At 44.6% G+C, this 27,285-nt stretch overlaps 1 protein-coding gene across 3 annotated transcripts in view; it reads left to right on the forward strand.

The window, feature by feature from the left end:
- Nucleotides 1–5,371: 5,371 nt before the first annotated feature.
- Nucleotides 5,372–27,285, forward strand: part of E2F3 (E2F transcription factor 3) — a 46,582-nt gene continuing 24,668 nt past the window's right edge. For 2 of the 3 annotated variants that reach the window (XM_030446411.1, XM_030446410.1), the window contains exon 1: nucleotides 6,175–6,258. In XM_030446411.1, the coding sequence (XP_030302271.1) occupies nucleotides 6,247–6,258 (12 nt within the window). In that variant the 5' untranslated portion in view covers nucleotides 6,175–6,246. Of the gene's footprint in view, nucleotides 5,693–6,174; nucleotides 6,259–27,285 lie in introns of those variants that run through there. The other variant, XM_030446409.1, reaches the window with a different exon arrangement.

A 27,285-nucleotide genomic window follows, 5' to 3' on the forward strand; every position in this document is an offset into this window, starting at 1 on the left:
TGGATTGAATTAAGGCATTGCACTAGTATGCCTTTTCTACAACAAGCCCACTAGTTAAAGAAGGATAAAGGAGACCTTGTGCACCTGGAGATGAAAATCTAGTTAGAGAAGAGACACTGCCCTAAAAAAGTAGTCCTACTCCTGTCTCCTCTAATAGGTAATTTTAAACCTGACTGATGAAGGGGAGATAAGCTGAGGACTGTGGTGCCTGTCTTGTAGGCCCTGAGCCAGGGAAGGAATTAGTCGTCCAGCCATCCAGTCAGCAGTGCTCTTCCTTGCCCTCTGTCACCCACATAACTTTGCCCCCAGGCAAGGCTCCTGCCACATCACTGTGTGCTCAGCAGCTATTCCTGTGCTGCCTAGGGAAACCTACATGTCTCAAGCAAACACCTCAGCTCTTTCTATCCAGTTCATAGAGAGAAACAGGCATCTGAGATGAAAAGCTGGCCTCCAACCCTCCAGAAAAAAAAACAAAAACAAAAACAGGAAGCTTCAGAGGGGTGCTTCACTGCTCTTTACTGCAAGTTACTTGCTGATCAGAAGTTGAGATTTTGTCTCCTTGTTTGCCCTCAACAAGGGATAATTGGAGGCCTAGATTCAAATTTGTCTTCTGCCTGCTTTGGAATCTGGGGTTGGGCATGTATCTCTTACTGAGGAAAGTGTGCAGGCTGTGGGAACCCTCTAATGGAGTTATTCTGCTGCCAACTAGACCACTGTCAGAGCAACTTCTCAGTGAGTAATTTTAAGTGATTTAAGCCTTTCCCTCAAGTAAGAAAACTAGAAAAAGCGCCAGAAGCTGAAACTGGAACAGATTCAGCCCTGGAAGACTTTGTCACCCAGGAAGTCCCTAAATAACTTTTTAGTTATTTATTCCTTTTAGAAACCCTTGAAGATAAGAATAGAGGAACAAACCAAACCAAACCAAACCAAAAAACAATTAAAAACCCCAATCAACCAACCAACCAACCAAAAAAAAAACCAAACCCCAAACCAAAAAACAACCACATAAATTACCAATATTATATACCTAATCTTAATACCCTTTTGAAGCTAGTTATCCTGAAGTTAAAGACATGAGGGTTGGGCCCTGAGTGGATAGCTATCCCAAGGACTTCTGCATGCCCCAGAGTCAGGAGCTGAGGTGAAGCAATCTCCTCTGGATGCAGCCTCTTCTCAAGCAGTTGTTTAGGCTTTATTATTACAAGGGGATTGTTTGGTCTTTTGGAAGGCGATTAGTTTAGTTATACAAAGGCTGAAAGAACATAAAGATTGAAGGTCTGAGCAGTAGACTTAAGAGGGTTAGATGGCTTGAGAGCAGCTTTAGTTTAGGTTGCTTTGTGTTTTAAACACCACTTGATCAAGGTGAACAAGGTTTCATTTGGCTGCTGTGAGAGGGCACAGTACAGGAAGCTACTATGGACATTAACTTATTACATAAAGTTGGTCTGAAATGACAAAAGGGATCAGAACTGGCCATAAAGGAAGAGACCCCCATGGTTATTTTCCCTGACTGTGAAACCCCTTGTTTTCCTTGGGCAGGAGCTCTGTGGTTTGCTTTAATGCCACAAAAGGAAAGGCAGAAATTTGCAGCAGAAGGACCAATAATAAGGCAAGTAGCTGATCCCTTAATCCTACAGTACACAGACACTTAAAGTCACCTTGTGATAACTGGCTGGGTAAGTTTATGTTTCTGTCTTTCCATGATAGGGGCGTAGCACCCTTCCATCTCCACAAGCAGATAGTCAGACCTGACGTTTCTCACTGAAGTTGTCCCTAATGCAGAACTATGCTGACTTAAAAAATTTATAATGCACGTTATTCTTGTTGCATTTTTGTAAATACCGTTGGCTGCAAATCAAAATTATATGTTTACCTGTGTATCTAGATAGTGAAATAGAGAACTGGAAGAAATTATCAAATTTATAGATACATACAGGGGGATATGGAGTTTGTTTCGTTTTGGCTTGGTTTTTTAAACATAAATACATGACTACATGCAAAGAATTGAGATTCTTATGGAATATCATCTGCCTGTGATGGACTTCCCAACAATTAATAAATAATAAAATCATAAGCCCTGATAAATAAACATATTTGAAACAAGCAATCATTTCTTTACTACAACGTTCTTTTGATAACTAGGGTTGATGATATGATGATATGGACCATGTCTCCTGTCCATTCCATTTGGCTGGCGTGCATTTCTGGAACTAGGTTTTTATATCTGGTTACAGGGAAATGCTACCTGGCAGAGTTTCTTTTGCTGCTGGGTTAGGAGTCTATTTTCTATTCTTTTTCTTATATAATAATCAAATTTGTCTTTCTGTATTTATTGCAGCTCAGTTAAAGCATCCTTCTGAGTATAACAGAGTTTTTGCCTGTTTCTTGAAAACTTTTAATCCTTCTTACATATGAAGTTAGACCTTTTCCTTTCGCAATTCAAATAAAAAACAACACACAAAGAAACAATATGTGATGCAACAGTTAATAGTTTAGCTTTATTTCAGCCTCTTGGCTTATGCTGTTTACAGAGTAATGAGTTCTAGAAACTTAGATATGAAAGAACTAATACATGGAAATGAATGCTGGAGTCTACTGTGCCTTAGACTGTGCACTGCCTCTTTTGTCCCTCTAATTACACAGTGTTTTGTCTCACCTCTTGAGGTCCTGGCTATTTCTACCATATATATATCTGTCTTCTTAAAGACTCTATTTTTGCTGTTGTCACTTCTTTGCTTTGTCTGTACATTATTTTTTATTGCTTTTTTTCCCTTATGATGTAATATCATGGCCCATGTTTTTTCTCTTCATCTTGCAGGATCTTTAATTACTTCTCTCCCCTCCCCCCACCTTTTTTTTTTTTTTTTTAAAGTTGCCAGTGGTTATGGGTCTTTCCTGCTGTTTCCATTCCCTTTCTTCTACCATATGCAAAAGCAATGTTGTTACCATGGTGTAACACATACACAGACACACACATCTTAATCATGAACTACAAGCAAGCTTACTGCCTGTCTTCCAGCACACTTCTCTGGACTTTCCCCCTGCTTCATCTTTGTTCTCACTCCTCAGCTTCTGCCCAGCTTTGGTGCCCAGATGTGCCCCAGAAACCTCATGCTAAGAGGCTGAGAGCCCTGGCCTGGGACACCTTCATGTGACGGCTGGCTAGCTGATGATAGCAGAGAGCATGGCAGGGGAAAACCATAAAAGATACTGCAAAAGAAGACTGAAAATTAACTTTGCAGCAGTTGCAGCAGATTTGTGCTTCTCCCTACTTGGACTATGAGGTGCTGTTATGCCTGCCATGGCCAAGGCATGCTGAGGACAGCTCTGACCTGCTTCATGCTGTGTGTGGGCACAAAGCTGGACATTGCTGGATGACTCTTTAAGAGTGGTCCACAGTAACAGAACTGCATGCAAAGGTTCTTCTGAAGAACAGGACATTTTTTCAGCAAAGCCCTCCTCCTGCCTAGGGTGGAAAGGTCATAATGAAGACTTGGAAAAGTTTTTAGACTTGGAAAGGTCCTAAATACCTAACTCAAAGTTGTATCATTGCAAAAAGTAGTCTTCCTTATCTGTTCAAAACCCTCCAGTAGCCATGGGTAGGCTGCTGCAGCGTTTCCTTACTTAACTATCTATCCCCAATTATCTAGACTAAATCTAACATCGCTAAAGAAGTCCAGAGAATGAGCAATCCCTTTGTCACCTTTTGTGGAGGAGATCATCACCATGATGTCCTCTTCCCCTACTTTTTGCCCTAAGTAAACATAAGCCAACCTTTGCAGTAGAATACGTCTGTGATTGTTTTACTGTTTTTGTTTTCCCTCTGGATTATCTCCAGGCTGTATCTTCCCTAAAGTGCACTGCCCAACATTGCATGCTGTAGCTTAATCAAGGTCACTCCAGTGACAAATGGAGCAGAATTCCATCCTTTGATACAAAACATGCCCAGATTGGAAGACGCCCTCATTTTACGTGCAACATCATCACCCAGTAGGCATCTGCTCTATTTCAGCTGGGGTCAGACCAGGTGGAACCATAAACAGGGCTGATGGACTTGATGGAGCAACTTGTTTATATACCTGCTAGTGTATACACTAGGGAGAATTTTACTGAAAGGATCTTCATCTGCCTGGCTCAGCAGCGTCGGCCTGTCTGTGCAGACTGTGGCAGATCTGTTGGGAGCTCTGCTAGCAGAATGTGATGAGGGAAATAAAGCATGGGAAAATCGGACATGGATATTGGGTGCTGAGCAGGCTGGGGGATTTAAGAAGTTCAGGGGACATTTAAGTTTAAGGAGCAATTGAAGTGAAGACTCAAGTAGAAAAGAATGCAGGGAAGAGAATATTTAGATGAATGCTATTTTTTCGTGGAAAAATAAAATAAAGGCAATGCCTCAGACAGGCTGGTTGGAAGATTTACGCGGGCAGAAGCGCGAAGACGAAGGAAGGTGTTCCTTCAGCTACTGGAGCGTGACATTCAGCCGCTGGACGCCTTTAAGCGCCTGCCTAAAACCTTCACCTGCGCTGTAGCGTCGGTAACTTCCAGACCAAACCAGGGCGAGAACTCAGATGACTCCGTCCGGGAAGCGGAGGAGCCAGGCGGGAACGCTGCTCCAGCGCAAGGGGGAGCCAGCCCCACCCCGCAATCACCTCCCAGTCCCGGGGGTGGGTCGGCGGGCCCTCCCTATCAGCAAGGAGAGGCGGAGAGGCGGTGCGGGTCCGGCGTGCCCTTCCTTCCCTTTCCTTCCCTCCCCTCCCTCCCCGGGCACGTTGCGCCGGGCGCCGCCGCAGCTGTCAGTGTCAGGGTGCAGGCGAACCGGGATCCCGGCTCCTCGGAGGGGGAATCCCCCAGCTTCGCCCCCACAGCCAATCGGCGGGCGGTATGCAAATCGCGGCGACGCCGGCGGACCAATGGGGGAGGGAAAGCAACGGAGGGGCGGAGGCTCGTTGGACGGCGGGGAGGGCGGCGGGGACCAATGAGGCGGCGAGGCGGGCGGGGCGCACCCCGGAGGCGGAGCCATGCAAATTTGGTTTGAAAAGAGGGCGGGAAATCTGAGTTTCGCGGGAGGCCCTTGGCGCGTAACCCGTCTCCTTTCCCTTCATTCATTGTCAGCAGCCGCCGCTTCCTGGAGCCATTTTCCAGCCGGCCCCACACAGCGGGAGCGGCCCCGCTCCATCCGCCGCATCTGCCCGCCCTGCCGCCTCCGCCCCCCCCCGCGCCCCCGCATCCTGCAGCCAGGCCCCCCCGGCACCGCAGCCCCAGTATTTTGTGCGGGGCCTCGGCATCGAGGAGGAAAGGAGCTGGGAAGGCCGGGGGGGGAGGGCCGGGGGGAGGAGGAGACGCGGCTGCGGGGACAGACCCGGAGGGAAGGATGAGAAGGGGACTCCAGTCGCCGGCCCCGGCTGCGCCGCCGCCAGCACCGTCCACGGACTCCAGAGCGGCCCCCGCCGCCTTCCCTGCCCGCTTTGCCGCCGGCACCTTCATCCAGATCCGCAGCACCGGCGCGCCGGCGGGGGCGACCTGTGTTGTCTCCTCCTCCTCCGCCGCCGCTTCCCAGGCTCCCGGTGCCTTTGCCCCGGCGGCGGATGGGGGCCAGCCCGCTGGCAGCTCGCTGTACTGCACCCCCCACGGACCTGCCGGCAGGACGGCGCTGCTGCAGCCCGCTCTCGGCGGAGGCGGAGGCCGCCCCCCGGTAATTTTTTTACCCCGTCCCCGCGGGAGGGTGAATGGGACGGTGGGGGATCAGCGCCAGGCAGGCCCTCTCCGCTGATCGTCCGGGCCGGGGGGCGGGCGGGGTGAGGACGGGGGGGAGGGCAGGAAAGGCGGAGGCAGCGCTTTGTTGCAATAAACTTTCCTGCCTCCTTCCCACCCCCCGCTACCGGGTCTTATTTAAAAGAAAAAAAAAAATCAAGCAGGAAAAAAAGAGGGGGGGAGGGAAAAAAAAAATACCCTTGCCCGCCGAGTCCCTCTGCAGGGGTGCAAGAGCGAGATGCCGGCGGTGGGGAAAGGGCCCTGCTTGCCCCCGGGGTGGGGGGCCGGGCCGGGCCCGGCGGTGTCTCCGCTTCACCCCCGGAGCCCGCCGGTGACGTCTGGCACACGTGCGCGGAGGCCGCGGCTGTGACTGGGAGCCGGGGCGGGCGGGGAGGGGGACGCCGCTTCCTCCTCCTCCTCCTCCTCCACCTCCTCCTCTGGCCTGGGACAGCCCGACCGCCGGCCGGCCGCCCCCGGCCCCCGTCGCTCTCGAAAATGCCCCTGCAGCAAGGTCAGTGACTGGTGGGGCGGCGGCGCGCAGTGATCTCCCCCCTTCCCAGTTCGGCCCCCTCCCTTAAAATTTCCGATAGCCCCCCTCCTAATCCCGCCCCCCCCCCCAAAAAAGAAAAAAAAAAAATCCGCCCCCCCCCCCCCCCCCCCCCCCCCCACTCATGAGGTTTTCTTTGTCCTCGCCGATTTCGGGTGCGCGCTTGCTTGGCCCTCGTGGGCTCCGCCGAGTTCAAGAAGCGGGGGAGGGCGCAGGACATCCCCGCCAGGCGGGGGCCGTGGACGCCGGGGCGGCTCACCTGTCTCCCGGTGCCGATGACCCTCGTTCGGCGACGTGGGGTCTCTAAATTCCCTCCTCCCTCTTGCCTTGGTGCGCCCCTGTCCGGGCAGGAGGAGTTCTAACACCCCTCCCCCCAAAATCCAATCGGTGATTGCCCAGGTATGGGATGCTGCTGTAATTCTGAAATACTTTTGGAAGAGCTTGGGAGGAACGTTTCTGTCTTCCTGCACCTGGGAGGTGGTGAGGATGGCAGGAGGTACCTTTTGCTAAGGTTTTTGCAGGTGTTGGTGGCTGAAGTAGTGATGGAAGTTTCAAGACTGGTCGAATAACATCTAAATATTTTAAAATTTATTTTCGAAATAAGAATTTGCACTGTAAAAGATAATTTGATTTTTCAGTGCCCCTGATCTTCTACATATCCTAATGGTGCTTTGGTGTCAAGCACGCTGGTTCAAGTCCCTTTGTAAATATTCGGCTGTCATATGTGAAGGTTTGATTCTTAGAAGGTGGTGTTAAGCAATTATATGTTATGAGATGATTCTGGGAGAATAATTATACAGCCTTTTTTGGCTTTGTGGGAGAGATGTTGATGTCATAGTGGTGTTGTACAATTTTCCCTTAGTGGGTGCAAAAAGATCTTAAAATATGAATTTTGTGCATTTTTTTTTTTTTTTAATATAGGGCTCACCTCTCCCATGGGAAGAAGTCCTGGCTGTAAAAGCCTAGGAAGGCCTCTTCCTCCATGAAGATTTAGAAGCAGGAAGGCAATTTTGGGTTCTGCCTTCAAAATAGTCCCCTTGCAAGTTCTGAGTTTGTTGTATGCCCTCAGCCCCCCATGTGTACTTGGGGATAAGATGTGGGATGGGGGAGGAAGAGAGCAGTCAGGCTGATGTTATCTATTGGATCAGATTGGTACCCTACCAGTGTGGTAAGACATCCATGGCCTGTGCCAGGAAAGGAGCTGAGCATCCTGCTCTGCCCTAACAGCTGAGCTCATATATTTTCCTCTCTTGGAGCTGTGCTGGTTTGCTGTGGACCTGTCTTTTGGCAAGAAAGGCTGAAGTGCCCTTGTGCACTGCCTTGTCTTTCTGCTCCACAAATAGTTTGGTGGGGAGATGATACACCCATTTCACAGTTCACAGAGGGTTTTTTGGGACTTGGGAGGCAAGGGTGTTTTCCTGGTTGGCTCCTAGCTGAGGATTTTTGAGAAACTGGTACTAAAGCCTGGTCAGAGGAGGAAGAAAATGCTGGGTAGTTGCAGGCAGTGAGCTCAGGCTTGCAGCACCAATGTAAATTTAGCGCTTGATTAGTTGAATTGCAAGTAGTGCGTGGAGACTGAGACCCCCAGCTGAAAACAAGGCCCCACTATGCGAAAGAATGTAGGGATAAGTGTAAGATTTGGCCAACACACCTGCACTGGTTAAGGTTATGAAAATACTTTTATCTTTGCAGATGTAACTGCACTGGTAACCCACCCATCACTTCCATATATAAACTATGGTATAAGTGGAAAAGAATCAGTACAGCAGTACAGTTTAGACTGCTCAGGGAGGTGCTTGACTGTACTTGCAAATGGAAAAGGGTTTTTTTGCCAAAGTAAGCTGCTTCCACTCTGGGAATTAGCTAGTTACTCTATCTATGGTTGTGTAAGTGTAACTGTGCTGGAAAAGCCTTGAAAGGTGGCCTAGTCCTTAACAACAGGCAGTTCCAGCTGCACAGACATGAGAGCTTGCACACTCCTCCCTCTGAAAAGCAGGTGCCTCAATATTCTCTGAAGCCTATTCCTGGCTTTGTAGCCACCTGTAGTGGCCAAGGGTTGCTAAATAGGCTCTTGCACTGGTGAGCTCTGGCTCTTGTGAGGCTGCCCACCCTTTTAGATCTGAGTAGATTTTTCATGATTCCTGTGGAGTTAATAGACAGTGTTACCAGGCAGATCTGAACCCCTGCCATGGCTTAAACACAAGCAGTAATGAAGAATTAACCCTTGAAAAGCAGCCATTGGCTTGTGCCCCTGGAGAAAGGCTGAGCTCCTGGAAATGGGGTCACTGCTGCTGCAAGGGGTAAGTGGTTCTGCAGGACCTCCCTTGCCCTCTTGTATAGTGCTGGGGGTTGATGCCACTTCCCTTCTTCCATTTGGGAAGCCTAGGCTTCCTAAGATGGAAAATCAACCCTGGCCTAAGTAAATAAATAAATAAAGGTTTTCTGCTGGGCAGGCAGGTTGAACCAGCTAATGGAAGGTCTAGTAAGTTCCAGGGACCATCAAGAGAAGTGGGCACAGGGATAGTGACACTGTGCCATTTTGTTGGGAGAGAGTTTGCAAATCTCCTATGTTTCCTATGAAAATTAAGGAGAAATTAATGTTGGATAGGGTACCCCAAAAGGATTCTTGCTGGTGCTAGCTTCTCTTTTATTGTGACAAGGTCACTGCCATTTGCAAATACCAGTACTTAAAAATGGGTCTGCTATAAAGGCAAGCTGCTCAAAATGTTTATAATTCAAATAGTGTAGAATTTCTAACTGTCTTTGGGTTATAAAGATAAGCCTTTAAGAAGAGGGCCATTTTCTTAGCCATGAGAAAATGCTTAAATGGAGACACCACCCACATGTTAAGTCCTTTTTAAAAGGGGCTAAATCCTCTTAACAAGAATATCTTTAGCGAACTCCTGTGGCCTTTAGATGACATGAGCCGTGGAGAGACTGGTTCTGCATACTTCAGAAGGGGGTGGGAGGATTTACATTTCCAAACTGAATACTTAGCACCTCTCTGAGTTTTCTTTCTCGTAGTTTAGAAAGCATCTCTTCCTGCCTCCTCAGCAAGTCAACTGGGAGGGAGAAAAATGGGCTAATGCACAATCTTCCTCCTGGGTGTTAGGTAAAGGATCAGGCCAAGAAGGACATAAGTACTGAACAAGAATTTAAGGTATAGGAAAAAAACCTGTAAGTTTCTTAAAATGTGTAGGTAGTTAAATAGGAGCTTTTTATTTTGCAGGAGTAAAAATGTTTTGTCTGTGTAGAAGATGTGAGTATTTCATATTCAGACCCATTTTTGTAATTCTTTGCCTGATAGTTGGTATTACTAGCATGATTCTGGGGCCCATGCTTTTTGAATAGCATTTAAGGGAGTTTCTTTGGTTTAAATCCATCTCATTGAGCAACAGACTGTTCCTGAGCCTAAGGAGGTACCCCATGGGCCTTTGGCACAGCTGTCTGAGGAGAGTTCAAAGAGGTATAAATCCTGATTGCATTAACTGCCAGCAAACATCTAACAGAAAGCGGACATCCTAATAAAACCGTACAAGAATAGCCTGTTGCTTGCTGTGCTTGCTGATGGTGGCTTCGCTATCCACACACAGAGTCCAGCTGTGCTGGTGTAGCTCCATCTGTATCAGAACCACTGTAGGTTTCTTTCCCCATGATGATAAGGGCTTCTGGCAGGTTTCCATGAGCAGTGGAGTCACTCAAAAGGCCTTACTGTTGCTGGAAGGAGTAGGCTTGCTTCTTGCTCCACACCTCTGCAGCACCTCCTTCACCCAACCCCTGGCCTGGCAGTGCTCTTTTCCCCCCTCTGCGCTTGGGGACCACCCAGCTATGTTGGTGGATTGGTTTTCTGCTGCTTTAACAAGGTAAAGTAGCTGGGTCTTATGAGCAGTTAGATCTGGCACGTGATGGGAATTGGGTGTGTGTGGCCCAAGATGGGACTGAGATGAAGGAATGAGACGGGGGCTTTTCCATGCAGTGGTGTCATGGTCTTAGATTGGCTCATAGAGACTCTATTTGCAGGAGCTGTTCTTGCCTGTTCTCATCATGAAGTTCTCTTCATTGTGCTACCAAGCCTGCTTGTCGAAGGCTGGATATGGGCCACTTTTCTTTTGTAGAGGCAGCTTCAACTGATTGAGCAATAAAAGGCACTTTCTTTACTCTCATTTTATCCCAGGTATGTTGGTGCTGCTCTGTTAATTTTTACAGTGTGGTCATTTGTGACATGTGCAAGCATTTAAAGAAAGAAAAATCACTAAACATAGTAGCTGCTGTATTTTGAATTATGGAAGGTTCTCCTACTACTTCTCTCACTACAGCTGCAACAAATATTTGAGGAAGAAACACAGAAGAAGCGTGCTTGCACAGGACAGCCCTTCTGCTGGCTTTGAGAGAGCACTTCCTTGGTCAGGGTTTACAATGTGTTTTATAGTTACCAATGGTCTGAGATTTTTGTCTAATCTCTTGGTGAATCTAGGTGACCTTATGGAGCACAATGCTCTGTGATTTGGTTGTCTGGTATGGAAGAAAAATAATTTTATTTCTGCCTTTTTTTTTTTTTTAACTTGCTATCTATACTGTCTTGATATTGCAGTAGGAGAAAATTATTTCCTCAGACATTTCTCAACAAAGTTTGTGATTCGTTATCTTCTGTCCTCAGTTGCCTTCTCCAAACTGAAGTGATTGATATGCCATTTAATTTATCCTGAAATGAAAGCCATTAATGTTGAAATGTCCTTTTAAAAAGAATCACATGATTCTTGAAAACAAACATGTTTATTTGTTGTGAGTTTTTACTTGCCAAGCTTTTGGGGACTGGTGGTTTCAAAAGATGCTTTGAAGACATGGTGAACCCACTTTGCAGGCCTAGCAAGGAGACAGGAGACCTTTCCAGAGCCAGTTTGTTTCAAAAGGTCTTAACCTGGGTCTGGGTGTGAAACCAGAAGTGTGGAGCAGAGAGGCCAAGTGTGCCTGGCTGCTGTGGGAAGGGCTCATTGGAAAGCTTAGGTTGCAAAAAGGGAAATACAGTAACTCCTCCTTGGAGCCGCTCTCAGTGGGTCTGGTCTGGCCCTGGTAGGACAGTCCATTCCACCCATCCTGTCCAGCACCAAAAGGGGAACTGGGTGAGAAACAAAGTTGCGGCCTTTTCTCAGCTTTAAGTATAAAGCTTTTCAAACCTTCAGGCTTCATTTCTGAAGGTGCGTGCTGGGATGGCCAGGACTGGTGGCAAGGTTGGTCCTGGTGCTGGTGTGGAGGGGTGGGAGGCTGGCTCAGGATTTGATTCTGGCTTGTGCAGGAAATGGCTGCTAAGGATGGGTTGGGAACCGTGACTTCAGTTCAAATGGGCTCCTTGCACCAAGGGGTGGTAACATAGGTCCTACTGTGCTCAGAGTGAGGCTTCAGCAGAGGGAATGGTGGTCTTAGTGTAACTACATCTCTGGATTTTACAGTATCTGCAAATAATCTTATTTACAGCTGGTGACACTGAGTGTGTGTATATATGGTGGCATATCTCAAATGACTAAGTTGGTCTCCAGGCTTCAGTTTTGTCTGGCAGAGTTAGTTGCTTCCTGCATTATTTTTCAGGAGCAGAGTTGTCTTGGCTGCAGGGAGAAGAAACACCCTTCATGTGCTCAGGGACAGTGGTGTACAGTGGGAGGGAGGGAGGTTCAGGCTCTGCCAGTGCTTCTGGGATGGGGTTGTTGGAGTGCTTGAGGTGCTGGTTATGGAGTATTTGGGCTTGGTTTCAATTTCAGTTCTGTCTTCTGTTCGAAGACAGACCTGGTAAAATTGCCAATTTATCACGTCTTTAAAAAGGAACTATTTGATTCGTGTTTTCCTCAAGTTGGTTGAAAGCCACACTTGGAAGTGCTGTGCCTGGCATGGGTGTCTCCTGGAGTACTAAGCTGTCGGCTTGGATGGAGTTTGTATTTGCTGGGTCTTGTGGCAATTGTGTGATTCTAAATGCCTTGTGGGTTCAACCTGAGGTATCATAAACATTTCTCTCTGCAAGCCCTGTAAAGGGAGAAGAGCTTGAGTAGCTGTTCATGAAGGAGAGGTGTACTGATATGGCTTCTGCTATGTGGTAGGAGCATCCTACATCTTGTGTTTTGTCCTGCCTTTATATTATGTATGAACATACCTCAAATCTGTTGGTAGCTGTTTGTAAATTGAACTTGCCTAAGGTTGATGGTGTGTGTTGTGTCTCTCCTGCCTACTTAAAGATGTGAACAGTTGTTGACCAGCTACAGTGTGAAAACTAACACACCAGCTCTGTCACCATTGCATGTGGGTACCCGCCCAGAAGCTTTCAGGCCTTTGTGCCAAAGGTTTTTTTGCCTAGGACTAAACTAGGAAGGAAAGACTGAGCGTTGAAGATCAGTTTTTGTGAATCATCTGGCATCTTTTCTGGAACTGCGCTGAGTCACACGGGCAAGTATTGCTTTTGCTTATTCCTACCTCTAGAAGTAAAACTCTGCTTTGTCAGTGTGTTTGAGACTTTTTCAGCATCTGCATCTGCCTTGAAGATGTCATCCAACTTTTGTGTGGCTGCATACTTCATGGGTCTAGGACCTGCTTTTTAGGAAGATAGAGTGCTTCCTGTGGTGTTCACTTGAAGCGCTACAGATGTTGGGTCTTTGGTTTTACATGGACAAGGCACTGTAAAAAGCAGAGGCTGCTACTTTTGCTTTCATTTCTTTATCTTGTCTGGATTTTGGAGCCTCATCACATAGACATTGCAAGCCACTAGTTGTTTTGCAGAAATCTGTTAAAGCTCTTAAACACAAACAACCATTTTCAGTAAATATAAATTTTTTTTGAGAAACTGGATATCAAGAGGTGTCTGCTTAGCCTTTGCTATTTCAGCTGCAACATTCCTGCTCCAAGTTGTGGTATGTCTGTACTGGTTAATGTATGCATAGGTTCTAAAAGTAATTTTAATTAATGAAATTCTTCAAAGGCTCTCCTCTTTACAGTGCTGTCCTGGTTTTGGATTTTATTTTTTTAATTTTTTATAGCTGTACAGCTATTGGTTCAAAGGTTGTTGTATATTGCATAACTTACCGCTAGAAAGCGGGGTGGGGAAAGCAACTCATTGGCAAACTTCCTTCCTTGTTAATTAAGGTGACATTAAGTCTTTGGCTTAGTACTCAATGGTGGCTGTCGCCATGCAGCACAAGAGTCAAATTCTTAATACTGTGTCAGGCTTATTGATCCACTGTGCTAGTTTTCTCTAGATACGACTTAGTTCTACCCATTAGAGTGGAGTGCAGTGACAGATTTTTTTTTTTTTTTTTTTTTTTTTTTTTTTTTTTTTTGCAAGCTACGGAATCTGCACTGTAGGATTTCATTATTTTTACACGTTTTGAAGTACAGATGTAATTTTAGAGTGAAACACTTCTCCACAGAACAAGTATACTCTCTATAATACTTAGCTTTCAGTTTTCCTTGCATTTTGTTCATAAACAAACTGGCATGCAGACTTAATTGTATCCCTCCTACCTAGACTCTCATTTAGGAGGCATCATCTGGCAAATATCAGGCCTGAAGGTAAAAGAATAACCTCTTTTAAAAAGCCTGGCATTTTTATTGGTATAGTCCGTTTATGTTGACAGTACGCTTCTTACTTTTTTGGGTGCTACCACAATGTAAGTGGGTAAGTGCCTAAAAAATATAAAAGGATGTGCGGAAAGGGTCTCACCTTGTACCATGCATGGAATGGTTGTTCTCATTTATCAGGTTGTCCATGGCATACCGCAAATACTTGCTTTAAGGAGCAGGTCTGAAGGGTTTGCTGTGAGCTCTGCTTCAATAACAAACCAGGCTTTTCTTCATCCCCTGCTTGGGCTTTTTAAATATCTGATGGTTTGGTGTTTTTATTTTCTAGCCAGACACACTAGAAATGGAATTATATAAAATTATAATGTCTTGAGTGATGCTAGTAACCTAATAGTGCTTTCACTACTTGTTTTCTTGTACTGCTAACTCTGGAATTAAATGGCAATTACCATGCATATATGCTGGTGTTATTTTGCCTTGCCAGCGTCATGTTTTTAGGCAGTGTTGGTCCCACACATTGACAGTCAGTTTTTTGTCCCCATACAGTATGCTAGTTCACACTTTGTCTAATGTCTTTGCATAGCAGGAATTGATGTTGGTTACAGCTCTCACAGTAGGCTTTTGTGTGGCAATATCTGAAAGCTGTCTTGTTGGAGCTTTTATCAAGGCTATTGCAATGAGGCCCTTATCCCCACTCGGGACAAACATAGATATTTGCAGAAATTATAACAATGCTTAGTAAGTGGTGTGCTGCTAAAGAGTGACAGTGCTGGAGTGGTACAGAAATAATAGCTGAGGCGGCAGCTGTGCCATGATGGGGTGTTATCTGTTCTTGCAGACCAGGGATGGGGTGGGAAGGGAACCCTGCATGGGGCAGACAGAGGGTGGTGATCGGGGCTATCGCAAGCATGAATGATCCTGGCCGTCAGCGCAGGAGAATAAAGTTTTACTTTTCATGGTAAGACTTATCAAGCAGCTGCAAATAACCAAGATCCAAATTGCTGTATAATAGTTCTGTACCTTGTTCTTCTTTCTTTTCAGATGTGAGGTGTTTGTAGCCTAAAAACAACTCCTGGGAGTTATGTAAAGCTGCAAGTTGGGTGAGAGGAAGATGAAACTTCAGAACTTTGCTGTAGTACTCTTTTTAAGCACAAAGCTCTTAAACCAGTAGAAATGACAAATTACTGCTTGAGATGGGGGCAGGGGGGGACCTTAAAAATTATAATAGCATTTTCACCATCTGCTTTGTTTTGACAGTGAGTGTTTCACCAGGTTTCTTCTTTTTTTCCCCTCGGGAATTGGCAGTTAGAAAAAGCTCTTTTAAAAAGCAGAGTCCTGAAAGCATAAGCAAGTTGCTCATTTTCTTGCTCTATTCCTTGATCATGAGAGCTGCCTTGATGATTTTTTTCCCACCTCAAAATTAGCAGTTTATTTATAACATGTTAATGTTCTCTGTGCCTATTGGTATTACTGTTCGGTCGTGCTGAGATGAGAATTGTTCTCTCAAAAACTGACACTGCAAGGATGACATAAATGAACATGAGAAATAGCTTATGATAGAAATTCAGGTGGCTTTTGGTATAACAGTGGTTTGCTCTTCTTTCTATAAAATCACTTCCATTTCCTTATTTCAATTGCTAGTCACATTTTTTTTTTTTTTTGTTTCATTTTCATTTTTACTCAAAAATGCAGACTATTGATTTTTGGCATCCCCATTACCCTTTCGTTCACTTCTCTGTGATCATCTTCTGTTCATTGCCACCAGCTGCCACCTTGGATTGCAAACAGGGTAGTGAGGAACTTCAGGGGGTCTTTTCTTGAGGCCCTCACAGTTACTACTTCCTAACTAAGAGCCTGCAAGGCCCCTGGAAGAAGCCTCTTCCAGACTCAGGGTTTAGCAGCACCCCTCCCTGTGGTCATCTGCTTTATCTGCTGTACAGAAAGACTGGGGAGTGTCCAAGGTCCAGACCATGCAAGACAGTGTCTTGTGCACAGAAAAGGACATAAGAAGATAAAAACAGATCACATGATTTGCTGTACTTGGTGCCATGTGCCTTGTAAGTACAGCGTATCTTGCACCTTACGAGAAAGATGCAAGATTGTTCAGAGGCCTACAACATTGTTTACTTGTGATCTGTTCTCTAAGGATGCTCTTAATGGTGCTGCTGGCCGTGGGGGGCTGAAGTCCTTCCCTTTTCTTGCTAACATCATTATTTTTGTGAATATTTGGAAAGTGAATACAACAGTAGTGAACACATTGTGTGCTCTTGGCTGGTCATTAAGCTTAGGTACAGCCTTCTGTCCTTCTGGGGATAGAAGTAAGCTAATACTTATAAACTTCTTTTTTTTTTTTTTTTTTTTTTTTTTTTTTGAGGGTGGGAGGGACAGAAACCCACTTTTGCTGTGAAGGGGAATATGTGTGGGATTCCAGAAACAGACATGTTAAAAAAAAAAAAAAGACATACAAGCTTGTAGGCAGAAAAATTCCCCTTACTCAGAGAAAGCCATATGTTCAGGATACTATCCTTAGAGTGATTTATTTGCTTCAGAATTAGGAAGGAAGGTTGCTAGGAAAAGTAAGATGCATTCCGTTTTCACCTTAAAGGATTTTACAAGGGTGATTATCATCTCCCTGCTTTATTCCTCTTTCCCAGTCCTGGAGAATAATCAATTAAGCAATAAGTCAGAGCAAGCAAAAATTTGATTGTTCTCATCTGCAATGCAGAGACTAAGACTGACTCTTTAAGGCCAAAATTGTGTATTTCTGCCTCAAAGGGAATTGGTAGTTATAGAATCATTCTGTGGTCATTAAGAAAGGATCAGAATTCCAGTGTTTTTATTTTCCCCTTTAGGTTTATCTAGTTTTTGTTTTCTTGGCTACCCTTTAGCTCTTTCCATGGCCTTACAACCATTTTGAATACATTTTCCTGCTGCCTCCAAGGGGGGGAAGCAGCATCAGCTGTACCATGCAGGTGTTATATCTGTTGTTAGTACTTCATTTCAAGTGCAGAAAATGTGGTTTTCCCAGCCATGTGAAGAGCTTGGTTGCCTACATATGTGAAAAGCAGCCCCCAAATTCTGCTTGACTGGTAGTTGGGAAGGGAGGAATCTCCCTAAGACCTTGCAAGGAGAAAAATAGGCTTCTGTGAGATGCTATAATATATCTAGCTAAAAATATCAGAAACTTGAGCTTGCCTGTTGACTTGTTTGATGGCAATTCCATGTTGAAATGGAAAAAGCTAACAGGTCTGGAATGGTTTTAAACTTCTTCAGCTTTGTATAACAGTGTAATGACAAGAGAGAGGTGACATAAAGACCCCAGCAAATGTACTTTCTCATTAGGACAGCCCTGGCTCCTTTTATTGGTTGTAGAAGCGTGGAATGTCTAGAAGAATTGGGACAGTCTTCCTGCCAGCAGCTGTAATGGTCCTGGAAGGATTGCTTTCTTCATGGAAATCTGTCAGATGCTTTGTCTAGATTCAGCCACAGACCCTTTGGTTAATGTTGCACAAATCATCCCAAAATGTGCTGTTTCTGCTGCTGCAAAGTGATGTTGGACACATTCTGCAGGTATTTTACTTCTTCCTAAATGCTGGAGGTGATGGTTTTTGTTTCTCTTCCTCATGTTTGAGTGTCCCTTCATGACTGCATGGGTACAAGCCCCTGCATGGAGCAGGTGCAGTGATCTTCCCAGCTAGAAGTTTGACAGGAGAATGTCTTAATTTAAGAGTGTGGTCTGCTCTCCTCTGAGGGAAATTGTGGAGTGTAACTTATTAGGTATATATATATTATTGGTATATATATTATATGTGTATTATATATATTTATTACTAGGTGTATATATATTATTATATATACATTAGGTATATATGAGGCCTACAGTTGCATACTTGCACAAGGGAGATCTTTATGCACCTGTTACTAAAAGTCCACGTGTTTGTGAAATTGCACCCTGCAGATGTAAGGCTGGAATTTTTTTGGATAATAAAATTGTAGGGACCATGACTAGCTGCTGCTTTGTGTGTAACAGCATAGAGAAGACAAATGTCAGCTTTCACTTAGCTACTAATTGCTTTCAGAGGTGGAGAATTCAGAGAAATTCTAAATTTCTTAGGTCTACTCTTACTACCACACGTGATTGTGATACTGTAATATGACTTCTCTCTTCAGAAAAATGGTCCAAAACCCAGTGTGTGTCCATTTTGCAATGAGCTGATTTGTTTTTCAAGAAAAATTTGGAGCTTTTCTTCTTGTCAGGAGTTGCATCTGCCAGCAGATGATTGGAGTACCTTTGAGTTCATAGCGATTGTGGCTTTGTGGCTTCTTCACATTTGCTTTCTGAGACCCTCCAAGGAGACAAGCTGCTAGACCTACTACCAGATCAGCCAGCTGCATCTAGTAGTTTGGATACAGCTGAAATTAGACTGGCGATCTTGGCGATGTGAGCTTCAAATTGCAAGAGAACTGATGAAGGCTTCTGATTGCATGGACAGGACATATACAGCCTTGGTGGTTGTGGAGATTGAGCAGGGGTCCTTCTTGGGGGATCCTGAGGCGTCAGGCTGCTTTTTCTCCAGTTTAATAAGCTGCTTGTATCTCCCCTGGCCCACTGTAATCACATCAGTGCCTTCAACTAAGCATTTTTATCCAGACTACCAATTTCAACAAAGTGATTTATTAAGTTCAGTATTAAGATCTTAAAATGTAAGGCCAGTGAGGTGATTTGGGTAAGAACCTTTTAGAGTCATGATATGGATTTTTTTTTTTACCTTAATAAGGGAAGGTGGTGGTTTGAGTGCACACCAGTCTGCCTTTCCAAAGCTGTGATACAGCTGGATCACAGTGAAAATCTGGAACTGTAGAGGCACTGCTTAGAGGAAGTTTGACTCCCTGCATTTAACCACAAATGTGGTCAATCTTAGGAGAGGAAATAACAGAGAGGAAGAAAGGTGGTAGTATTTGATTAGCTTTGTTCTCCCTGCTTTCAGCAGTCCCTCTGATGGCTGTAGCTCCAGATGTGAGAGCAGGGTTATAATATTTCTGACTGGTTGTTCCAGTTTCTTCCTTGTTAGACTTTACAGATACCTTTTGGGGTAGATATAACAAAGTTTGCTTTTGGCATTCAGTAGTCATTAAAGTGGTTGTCCTGCTAGGGAAACTCCTCACTGTAACGGAAGAAAATAACATATAGAAGAGAATTAACTGACACAAAGATCCTTCAGGTGGTCACTAGCTTCCTGCAGGGATTGAGGCACTAAGTATTCCAGCTGTGACAGGTATCTGGAGATATCTGGTGAGTTAGGGACAAAGGTCACCATTGTGCCCCAGACCAATGTGTTGACTCCATTCTGTTTAGCAGCATGGAATGTCTGCTCGTGCTGGAAATCAAAATATCCTCCTGCTTCCTATCTGTATGTTAGTGGAAATGATATGTAATCCTCATAGTCAGGGAAACTAATTGACTTCTGGGTTAGGAAGGATGAGATGAACTGAGAGGCTCATGTCTCTGTCACCCAGGAATGCTTCCCATGGCAGAGGGGATTTTCTAGAACCATCCTGGGAGACACTTTAGGGATGTGTTTTTCACAGTCAGCTTACAGTGGTCCAAGGTGGTACCACCACGAACAGGGGCCGTGCTTCCCTCCCTCTCTGCTCACCCCATCCCACCACCTCACTGCGTTGGCACCTGACCTCATGCCACCTTGTACCCAGGGAGGCTGGGTACCTGCTCTAGCTGAAAGCTAACACTGAGTGAGTGATTAGTTTTCATCCCTGCGAGCTCTCTGTCCTGGCTGGCAGCATGGATGTGGGCAGAGGCGGCTGCTGGGGGCTGCCCCTCAGCAGCGGGGTGCCAGGGCGCACCCTGGGCTGCAAAGGTTGGCAGGGGCCCTCCGGGCATGAGCTCTCCCTGCCCTTGGGATGACTTGCTCGGTGTGGTGGAGTGGTGTGTAACAAAAGCCAAACAGATGGCTCTGCACAGGAACTGGCAGCCTGTGTGCCCTTACTGCTTAGGTTACCCAGCACCTGCAGCTGCCAGTGCCTTGCCAGCAGCACCCGAGGGCTGAAGGGGATTCTCACATTCTTCCCATCTCTGGCTTTCAGCTTTTCAGGCTTGGGAGCAGTTTAGGGGTTTTGTGAGCACACAGAGGAGAAAATGTGGCTGAAAACCGTCTCAATTTGCTGAGCAAATCCGTAGTTGCTTGAACTGAGAATCTGCGTTTTGTCAGCTCTGTGTTCGTACCTTGCCTCGTACACCCAGCTTCCTGTGCTTGACCAAGGCTCCCAGGCTGTGTGTAGTTTAATTACAGTCTAACGGCTGGCATTAAAGTAGGTGAAGTTATAAATGGAATTTGTGCCTACGAGTTATGAGTGTAGCATGAGCTTGTAATACTGGAGGCCTTCTCCGAAATCCTTATTACCAGGAAATGCTGTCTGAGGAAAGACAGGCTGTGCTGCTTTAACAGGTAGAGTTGCCCTGAGCAGAGCTTTAACAGGATGGATTTTTAACAGATGAAAGTAAAGGCATCATGGTCTTTCATGAATCACTGGAGATGGTAATTGGGATGGCTTTTACTTCCAATAGCTGCAGCCACAGCTGAGGGACTTAGCTTGCATGGATTATGAATGTGGGAAGGCTCCTGGAGCCTCTGGTCAGGTGAGCAGTAATGGATACTAGTCCTAGGGAAAGTTCATCAAGGAAGGTTGAGTTTCATCACTGCACTCATAGTGAAGTCTCCTTTCTGCCCCTCAACTTAGAGAGGTGAAGCCAGCCCGCATGACATCTGGAACACCCAGGGCCCTGCTTATTCCACACTCCTGGAGAATTCAGTTCTTGAGCCCAAAATACACAGATGAATTTCATCTGTAGCTTAAAAGGAGGTATATCATTGTGGTTGTATAGAAACCTCTGCATACAAACTCAACTAATACACTACTGACTAACTGAAGAGACAGCCTGTAAGTAATAAGGCTGTAAAATAGAAGTTACCACTTCAAAATGTTGCCTGATTTTGAACTTAACTATTGTCTTATTGATTACTTCAGAAAAAAACTTCAGATGTGTTTCTTTCACAACCTTTCCACACAAACTGCCAGAAGCCTCAGCTCTCCACACAGCAGCTGCCAAATTTTCCATGTTTCTCCTGATACTTTCTTTAGCACCACTGTGTGTTGAAACATTTGTAGGATACTACTATGAAAGCTGTGTAGCATTCCTATTTGTTTTGGAATTCAGTTTTTTACACAAGGAATGCTGTAACTGCCATATTTACTTTCTTGTATTTAATTCAGTAAAACATATTTACCTGAATTGGACACATAATTTCCTGTTTGCTGTGGAAAGTGTAGGGCTGCACTGCAGAATTTGTTCCAAGTTAGTGCAGAGTATGTGAGGGCTCCTTGCCAGTGCAAAGTGTGGGAGTGAAGTCAGGAGTAAGAAGAGTCTTCTTGCAGTCATCAACAGGTGCCTGTTGAAAGGGTAGACATTATGGATGGTGAGGCAAGATGACGGGTTTTGTGGGGGTTTTTTTTGTTTGTTTGTTTGCTTGTTTTGTTCTGAGTTTTATACTTCTAAAACAAACCAGTGAGTGGCAAAGCAGGTTTCTTCCAAGATTGTCTTTAAGATGTTTTTGTTTTACCTTGAGTAAGAACTTGCAACCTCAGACAGTGAAGTGTAGTTGAGTTTTCTTGGGTAATCTTAGCTTTACAGTTTCAGGGTTGGGAAAATGATTAGTGCAGAAAATGAGGACTCTTAGAGTCTAGCATGCTAGGAAGCCTTCAGGGTGCTGAGAGCTTCCTGTGACTGCTCTGAGTTGTTTTAGTCTTCCTCCTGCTGCTTAGAGAATAAGGCTGTCCTTCTTTCTATCCACATATGGTTGAGAAAGGCTATCGTACAAAAGCTATTTTTGATCCTATTCCTTTCCCTAATTATATGTAGCTTTTATAAATCTCGTCTGGATAGAAAGATCCTGTGTACTTTGAAAGGGTTTATTTGATCTAAATTTAAGGATGTCTCATGTCCAGTTGTTGAACTTGCTATTTTAGTTTGCCCTACCTACAGCTTTTACTAAAACAAGAGGGAAGGACTGAGAAGGAGGGGCTGAAAAGTGTGTGAGAGGAGGCAATGATGACTCATAAGTGGGACTGTATTTGAAAATGAAAAGGATCAAGGTGTACTGATTGTAAGATAAAGTTACGGGGTTAATGAAAAAGGCACAATTATATGGTCATTTATCTTCTGGACAGATTGAGGTACATTTGTGGAAGAACCCATGAATTGAGTAGATAACTTTGAAGAGAGAAGAAATCTATTTAAAGAAAGGAATTTTTAGTGCAGTCTCAATAGGTGATATTTTAGTGCTAGATTCCACTGAAGACTTCTCCAGGCTTCTGGAAAATCCCATTTAGCTCTCTTGCCTATGAGATAGTTCTAATAACTGCACAGCAGGGCAGGTAGCAGAAAGCCATATGAGCTTTCTCTGAACTTGAGTCTGCAATGAACAGAAATAAAAGCTCATGAACAGACACAACTTTCTGCTTTAATGCTAGGTGTTCTCTTTAGCCTCTCTGCTAATGTTCTGCTCTTCCAGTTGTCTTCAGATATTCATAAAACATCCCTAAAACTGTCCAACTGTCCAGCAATCTTGAAATAACTCATTCTGTAGATTTTAGGTACTGTGCAATTATGAGGATGGAGTTCTGTATACAGCACTCCAAAAAGTGGTTGTGGTTTTTTGTGTTTACTAAAATGTTTACCAGCAGTATCCAACAACCATCTCTTCCCATCTTTACCCCTATTTTTTTCTGCCTTTTGTCCCCACCAATCAAAGTCTAAAGTATAACAAAAATGTAGCCCTCCAACATGCGAATGAGGCTGAGAGAAGTTGTTTAATTTTGTAAAGCCTTTTGATGGCAGAAAAAAAAGAGAAAACTGTCATTATGGTATTTGATTTAAAAGTTGGCTATGTGACAGGCAAAGACTAGTTTTGATTGATTCTAGTATTTGCACTAATACCAATACTATGCAGTGCTTTCATCATTGTTCCAGAAGTAAACAAAAAAACTGTTACTGATAGTAATTGCCAGGAGAAGAGTAAATTATAATAGAGCTCTCACAGCTTGCTCTGTAGGCACATTTAAACACACTGTGTCTTTAATACAGCCAAAGGCAAAGTTATATGCCAGAGAACAGGGAATGCAAGCTATGCCTTATGAAAGAGGGCCTGTATCCTGGAAAGCAGCATTTCTGAGGATTCTGTAGTGGCCAAGTAACTGCACACTAACTTGCAGTGCAATGCCAAGAAGTGATGGCACTAAGGCTTGCACCCTGGCAAATACAAAAAAGGGATCAGCGAAGGTGATACTTTTGCCTCAGTGAAGAGTTTTGATTCAGCTAATACTTAAAATAACATACACGATTTGGTGCTGGTGCTTGCAAAGATAGAATGTTGAAAATTGAAGATGATGTAAAAATGGCAGCAAGATTTACTCGAGGTCTGAAGGAAATGCCCTACAGTGCAATTTACTCAAGGAATATTTTGCTTTTGAAATTAGTGTTGAGATGACTTGATACACAAAATACTAAGTTAGTTCGGGTTCGTTGATACAGCTGATGGTTTCACTACCATCGAAAGGCACTTTGATAGGCTGGAGAAATAGGCTGTCGGGAGCCTCACAGGCTCAGCAAAGGAAAGTGTAAAGTCCTGTACCTGGGGAGGAATAACTCCAGACACCAGGACAGGCAGGGCCTAACCTGCTGGAAAGCAGCTCTGCAGAAAAAGCCCTGGGGTTGCCAGTAGATATCAAATTGACAATGAGTCAGCAATATACTCTGATAGCGAAGACTGCCTCCTGGGTTGCGTCAGGCATTGTGTAGCAGATGGTCCTTCCCCTCAGCTCTGCCCTGGTTGAGACACATCAGGTGTGTTGGGTCCATTTGAGATGGATATCATTTGGGTATGGGTATGAGTTGGGTATCATTTGAGATGATATGGGTCCAAGAGAGATATGGGCATAGTAGAGCAGGTCCAGTGAAGGGCCATAAAGGCAGTTAAAGGCCTCAAAGAATCTGATGCACAAGAAGGCTGGGACAGTGGAGACTGAGCCTGGAGGACGGAAGGTGTATAAACACCTGATGGGAGGGAAAGAAGAACATGAAGCCAGGCTCTTCTCATTCATGGCTAGTAAAAGAAAAAAAGGCAATGGGTACAAATTGAAATGCTATAAATATTTAAATCTGAGATTGTACTGCAAGGATGTTTAAATGCTGGAATAGGTCTCTTATATTGTGGAGTCTCCATCATTGGAGATAGCAAAAACCTGACTGGACACAGCCCTGGACATCCTGATCTACTTGCCCCTGCTTTGAGCAGCGAAGGCAATGACTAGATGGTCTGCAGAGGTCCTTTCCCACCTCAGCCACTCTGTGATTATTCTGGTGCCATCATACTGCCTAAATTGTTGAACTTGAGCACATTGAGAACTTACTATCGAAAGCTGAAGCAATGCAAACTTGAAGTGGAAATTAGACTTTTTTTTTAAGGGGGGGGAGGAGTTGATACCTTCAAGTTTTGATGAGAATGAACGTTTTACTCAGTAATTTCTCTGCAGAGTTATGCTCTGTAATTTCAGCCCTGAACAAGAGGTCATCAAGTCCATCTATCTGTTTTTTGGTGGATGAAAGCAACTGTGTTCACGGTCCTTCCTTACAGGCACTTGCTCATTTAACTTTCTCATAGCATAGGTTCTAAAATGCATGGCAATTTAGAACAATCCTGTCCTTGCTGCAAGATAAGTTAATGTTAGTTTCATAACAGCTAGGGGAAATGTAGTGAACTGTGATGTGTAGGTGGTCATGTTAGAAAGCTTTGACCAAAGGGAAGGTCAGAGAGAAAATGTGAGTTTATATAATTTTAAAATTTGAAACTTAAAGGCAGTATCCATTTTTCTGTAGAAGTCATCTCAAGGTATTTAGCAGCAGGAATACATAGTAGAGACAACAAAGTGGAACGAACAAATTACATCTGGTGCAGGTCAGTTTTGAGTCAAGTCCTTGCTTGTCTCTATTAGTTGAAGTGTTCTGCTTAACTACAGAGAAAAGGGATACACTTCATAATGTGAGAAAGACGAGCAGCTTTTTCTTTTTCCCTAGAAATTTATTCTCTGTGATGACACATCTGGTTTGGATCCTGTCTTGTAAATTAGGCTATCACATCAGCTTTTTAGATTGTCCCTGTCCATGGCGTAACAGAATCTACATAGATGTGAAAAATAAAATTATTTAGTCTACTAAGGCTCCTTTGCTTTTTTCATGACCTGTTGTTTGTCTTGTTTTCATTCCCTCTCTGTCACTGTGAGTGAGTAGTTCTTGCCATTTGAACCAAATACTTTATCTTAATTTTGCTAATACTCCCAGGTTGTTCTGCTCCTTGGTGTAGCTGATGGAGTGATAAAATACTGCTAAGGTTGGATGTTCATCATGGTGAAAGTTCAGTGAATTATTAATTCTTTATGACACTACACAGATTTTAAAACATTGCTGTCTTTGTGCCATTTTAGCCACATAAACTGCTAAACCAACCGAAGTATATACAACAGCTTCCTACCTTGAAGTGGGGAGTGAGGAAATCATCAGTTCTTAGTTTGGCAACCCAGGCTAGGTGAAAATCTGGTTCAATTTATAGTCAAATGTGCTGTGAAGAAATCTTCTGATGACAGTACTGGCTCCTGATCTAGGATGGAGTCTGTCAGCCATGTGTGTGGATTCTAGCTTCCTTCTATCTTTGATTCTCTACCTCTTTCATGCTTTTATCTTCTGCTGATTTTGAGCCTTCTTTGACTGTCTTTAGGAACAGTTGCTTTTGGATATGTAAACAGCATTTTCTGTATCTTGGGCGCTTGTTTCTTTTTTTTGTTACTTTGAGGTTTGGTATATGGAGGAGATTAAGTTAGTGTCTCCAAGGCTACTTAAAAATTATTCCTTTATGTGATACTAGTAATTTCATTTTCAAAACTGTACTTGATTCTTTTTACATTGAGTTCTCCGTGCAAAGTCACCATTTTAATAACTTGTAGGTACAAGTATAATTTCTCAAGGTTAAACTCTTGGGACAATCATAGAATCATAGAATTTTCAGGGTTGGAAGGAACCTTTAAGATCATGTAGTTCCAACCCCCCTGCCATGGGCAGGGACACCTAGATCAGGTTGCTTAGAGCCCTGTCCAGCCTGGCCTTAAAAACTTCCAGGGGTGGGGCTTCCACCACCTCTCTGGGCAATCTGTGCCAATGTCTCACAGAATCATAGAAAGTTAGGGGTTGAAAGGAACCTCAAAAGATCACAGAGTCCAACCCCCCTGCCAGAGCAGGGTCACACAGGAATGCATCCAGGAGGGTTTTGAATGTCTTCTGGGAAGGAGACTCCACAACCTCCCTGGGCAGCCTGTGCCAGTGCTCTGTCATACTCACAGTGAAAAAAATTCTTGTGTTTATATGGAACCTCCTATGTGTAAGCTTATATCCATTGCCTCTTGTCCTATCATTGGGCATAATTGAGAAGAGCCTGGCACCATGCTCCTGGCTCTTTCCCTTTATGTATTTATAAACATGGGGTCACCCCTTATTCTCTTCCAAGCTGAAGAGACCCCCTTCCTTCAGCCTCACCACACTCATGGTGAAGAAATTCCTCCAAACATCTAATCTAAATCTACCCTCCTCTAGTCTGAATCCATTCCCCCTATTCCTATCACCATCTGACATCCTAAAAGTCCCTCACCAGCTTTCCTGTAGCCACCTTCAGATACTGGAAGGCTACAATAAGGTCTCCTCAGAGCCTTCTCCTCTCCAGACTGAATAACCCAAACTCTCTCAGTCTCTCTTCATAGCAGAGCTGCTCCAGCCCTCTGATCATCCTCCTGGCCCTTCTCTGGACACACTCCAGCACATCCATGTCTCTCCTGTAACAGTCTCCAGACCTGGATGCAGTACTCCAGGTGGGGTCTCACCAGAGCAGAGCAGAGGGGGAGAATCACTTCCCTCGAGCTGCTGGCCATGCTTCTCTTGATGCAGCCAAGGATCTGGTTGGCTTTCTGGGCTGCAAGTGGACACTGATAGCTCATGTTGAACTTCTCATCCACCAGCACTCCCAAGTCCTTTTCCTCAGGGCTGCTCTCAAGCCAGTCACTGCCCAGCCTGTATCAGTGCTTGGGATTGCCTTGACCCAGGTGCAGGACCTTGCACTTGGTCTTGTTGAACTTCATGAGGCTGCCATGGTCCCACCTCTCCAGCCTGTCAAGGTCCCTCTGAATGGCATCCCTTCCCTCCAGTGTGTCAGCTGCACTACACAGTTTGGTGTCATCAGTGAACTTGCTGAGGGTGCACTCAATGCCACCATCCATGTCACCAACAAAGATGTTAAACAAGACCTATCCCAGTG

The sequence above is a fragment of the Calypte anna genome, chromosome 2, assembly GCF_003957555.1.
Source record: "Calypte anna isolate BGI_N300 chromosome 2, bCalAnn1_v1.p, whole genome shotgun sequence".
Taxonomy (NCBI): Eukaryota; Metazoa; Chordata; class Aves; order Apodiformes; family Trochilidae; genus Calypte; species Calypte anna.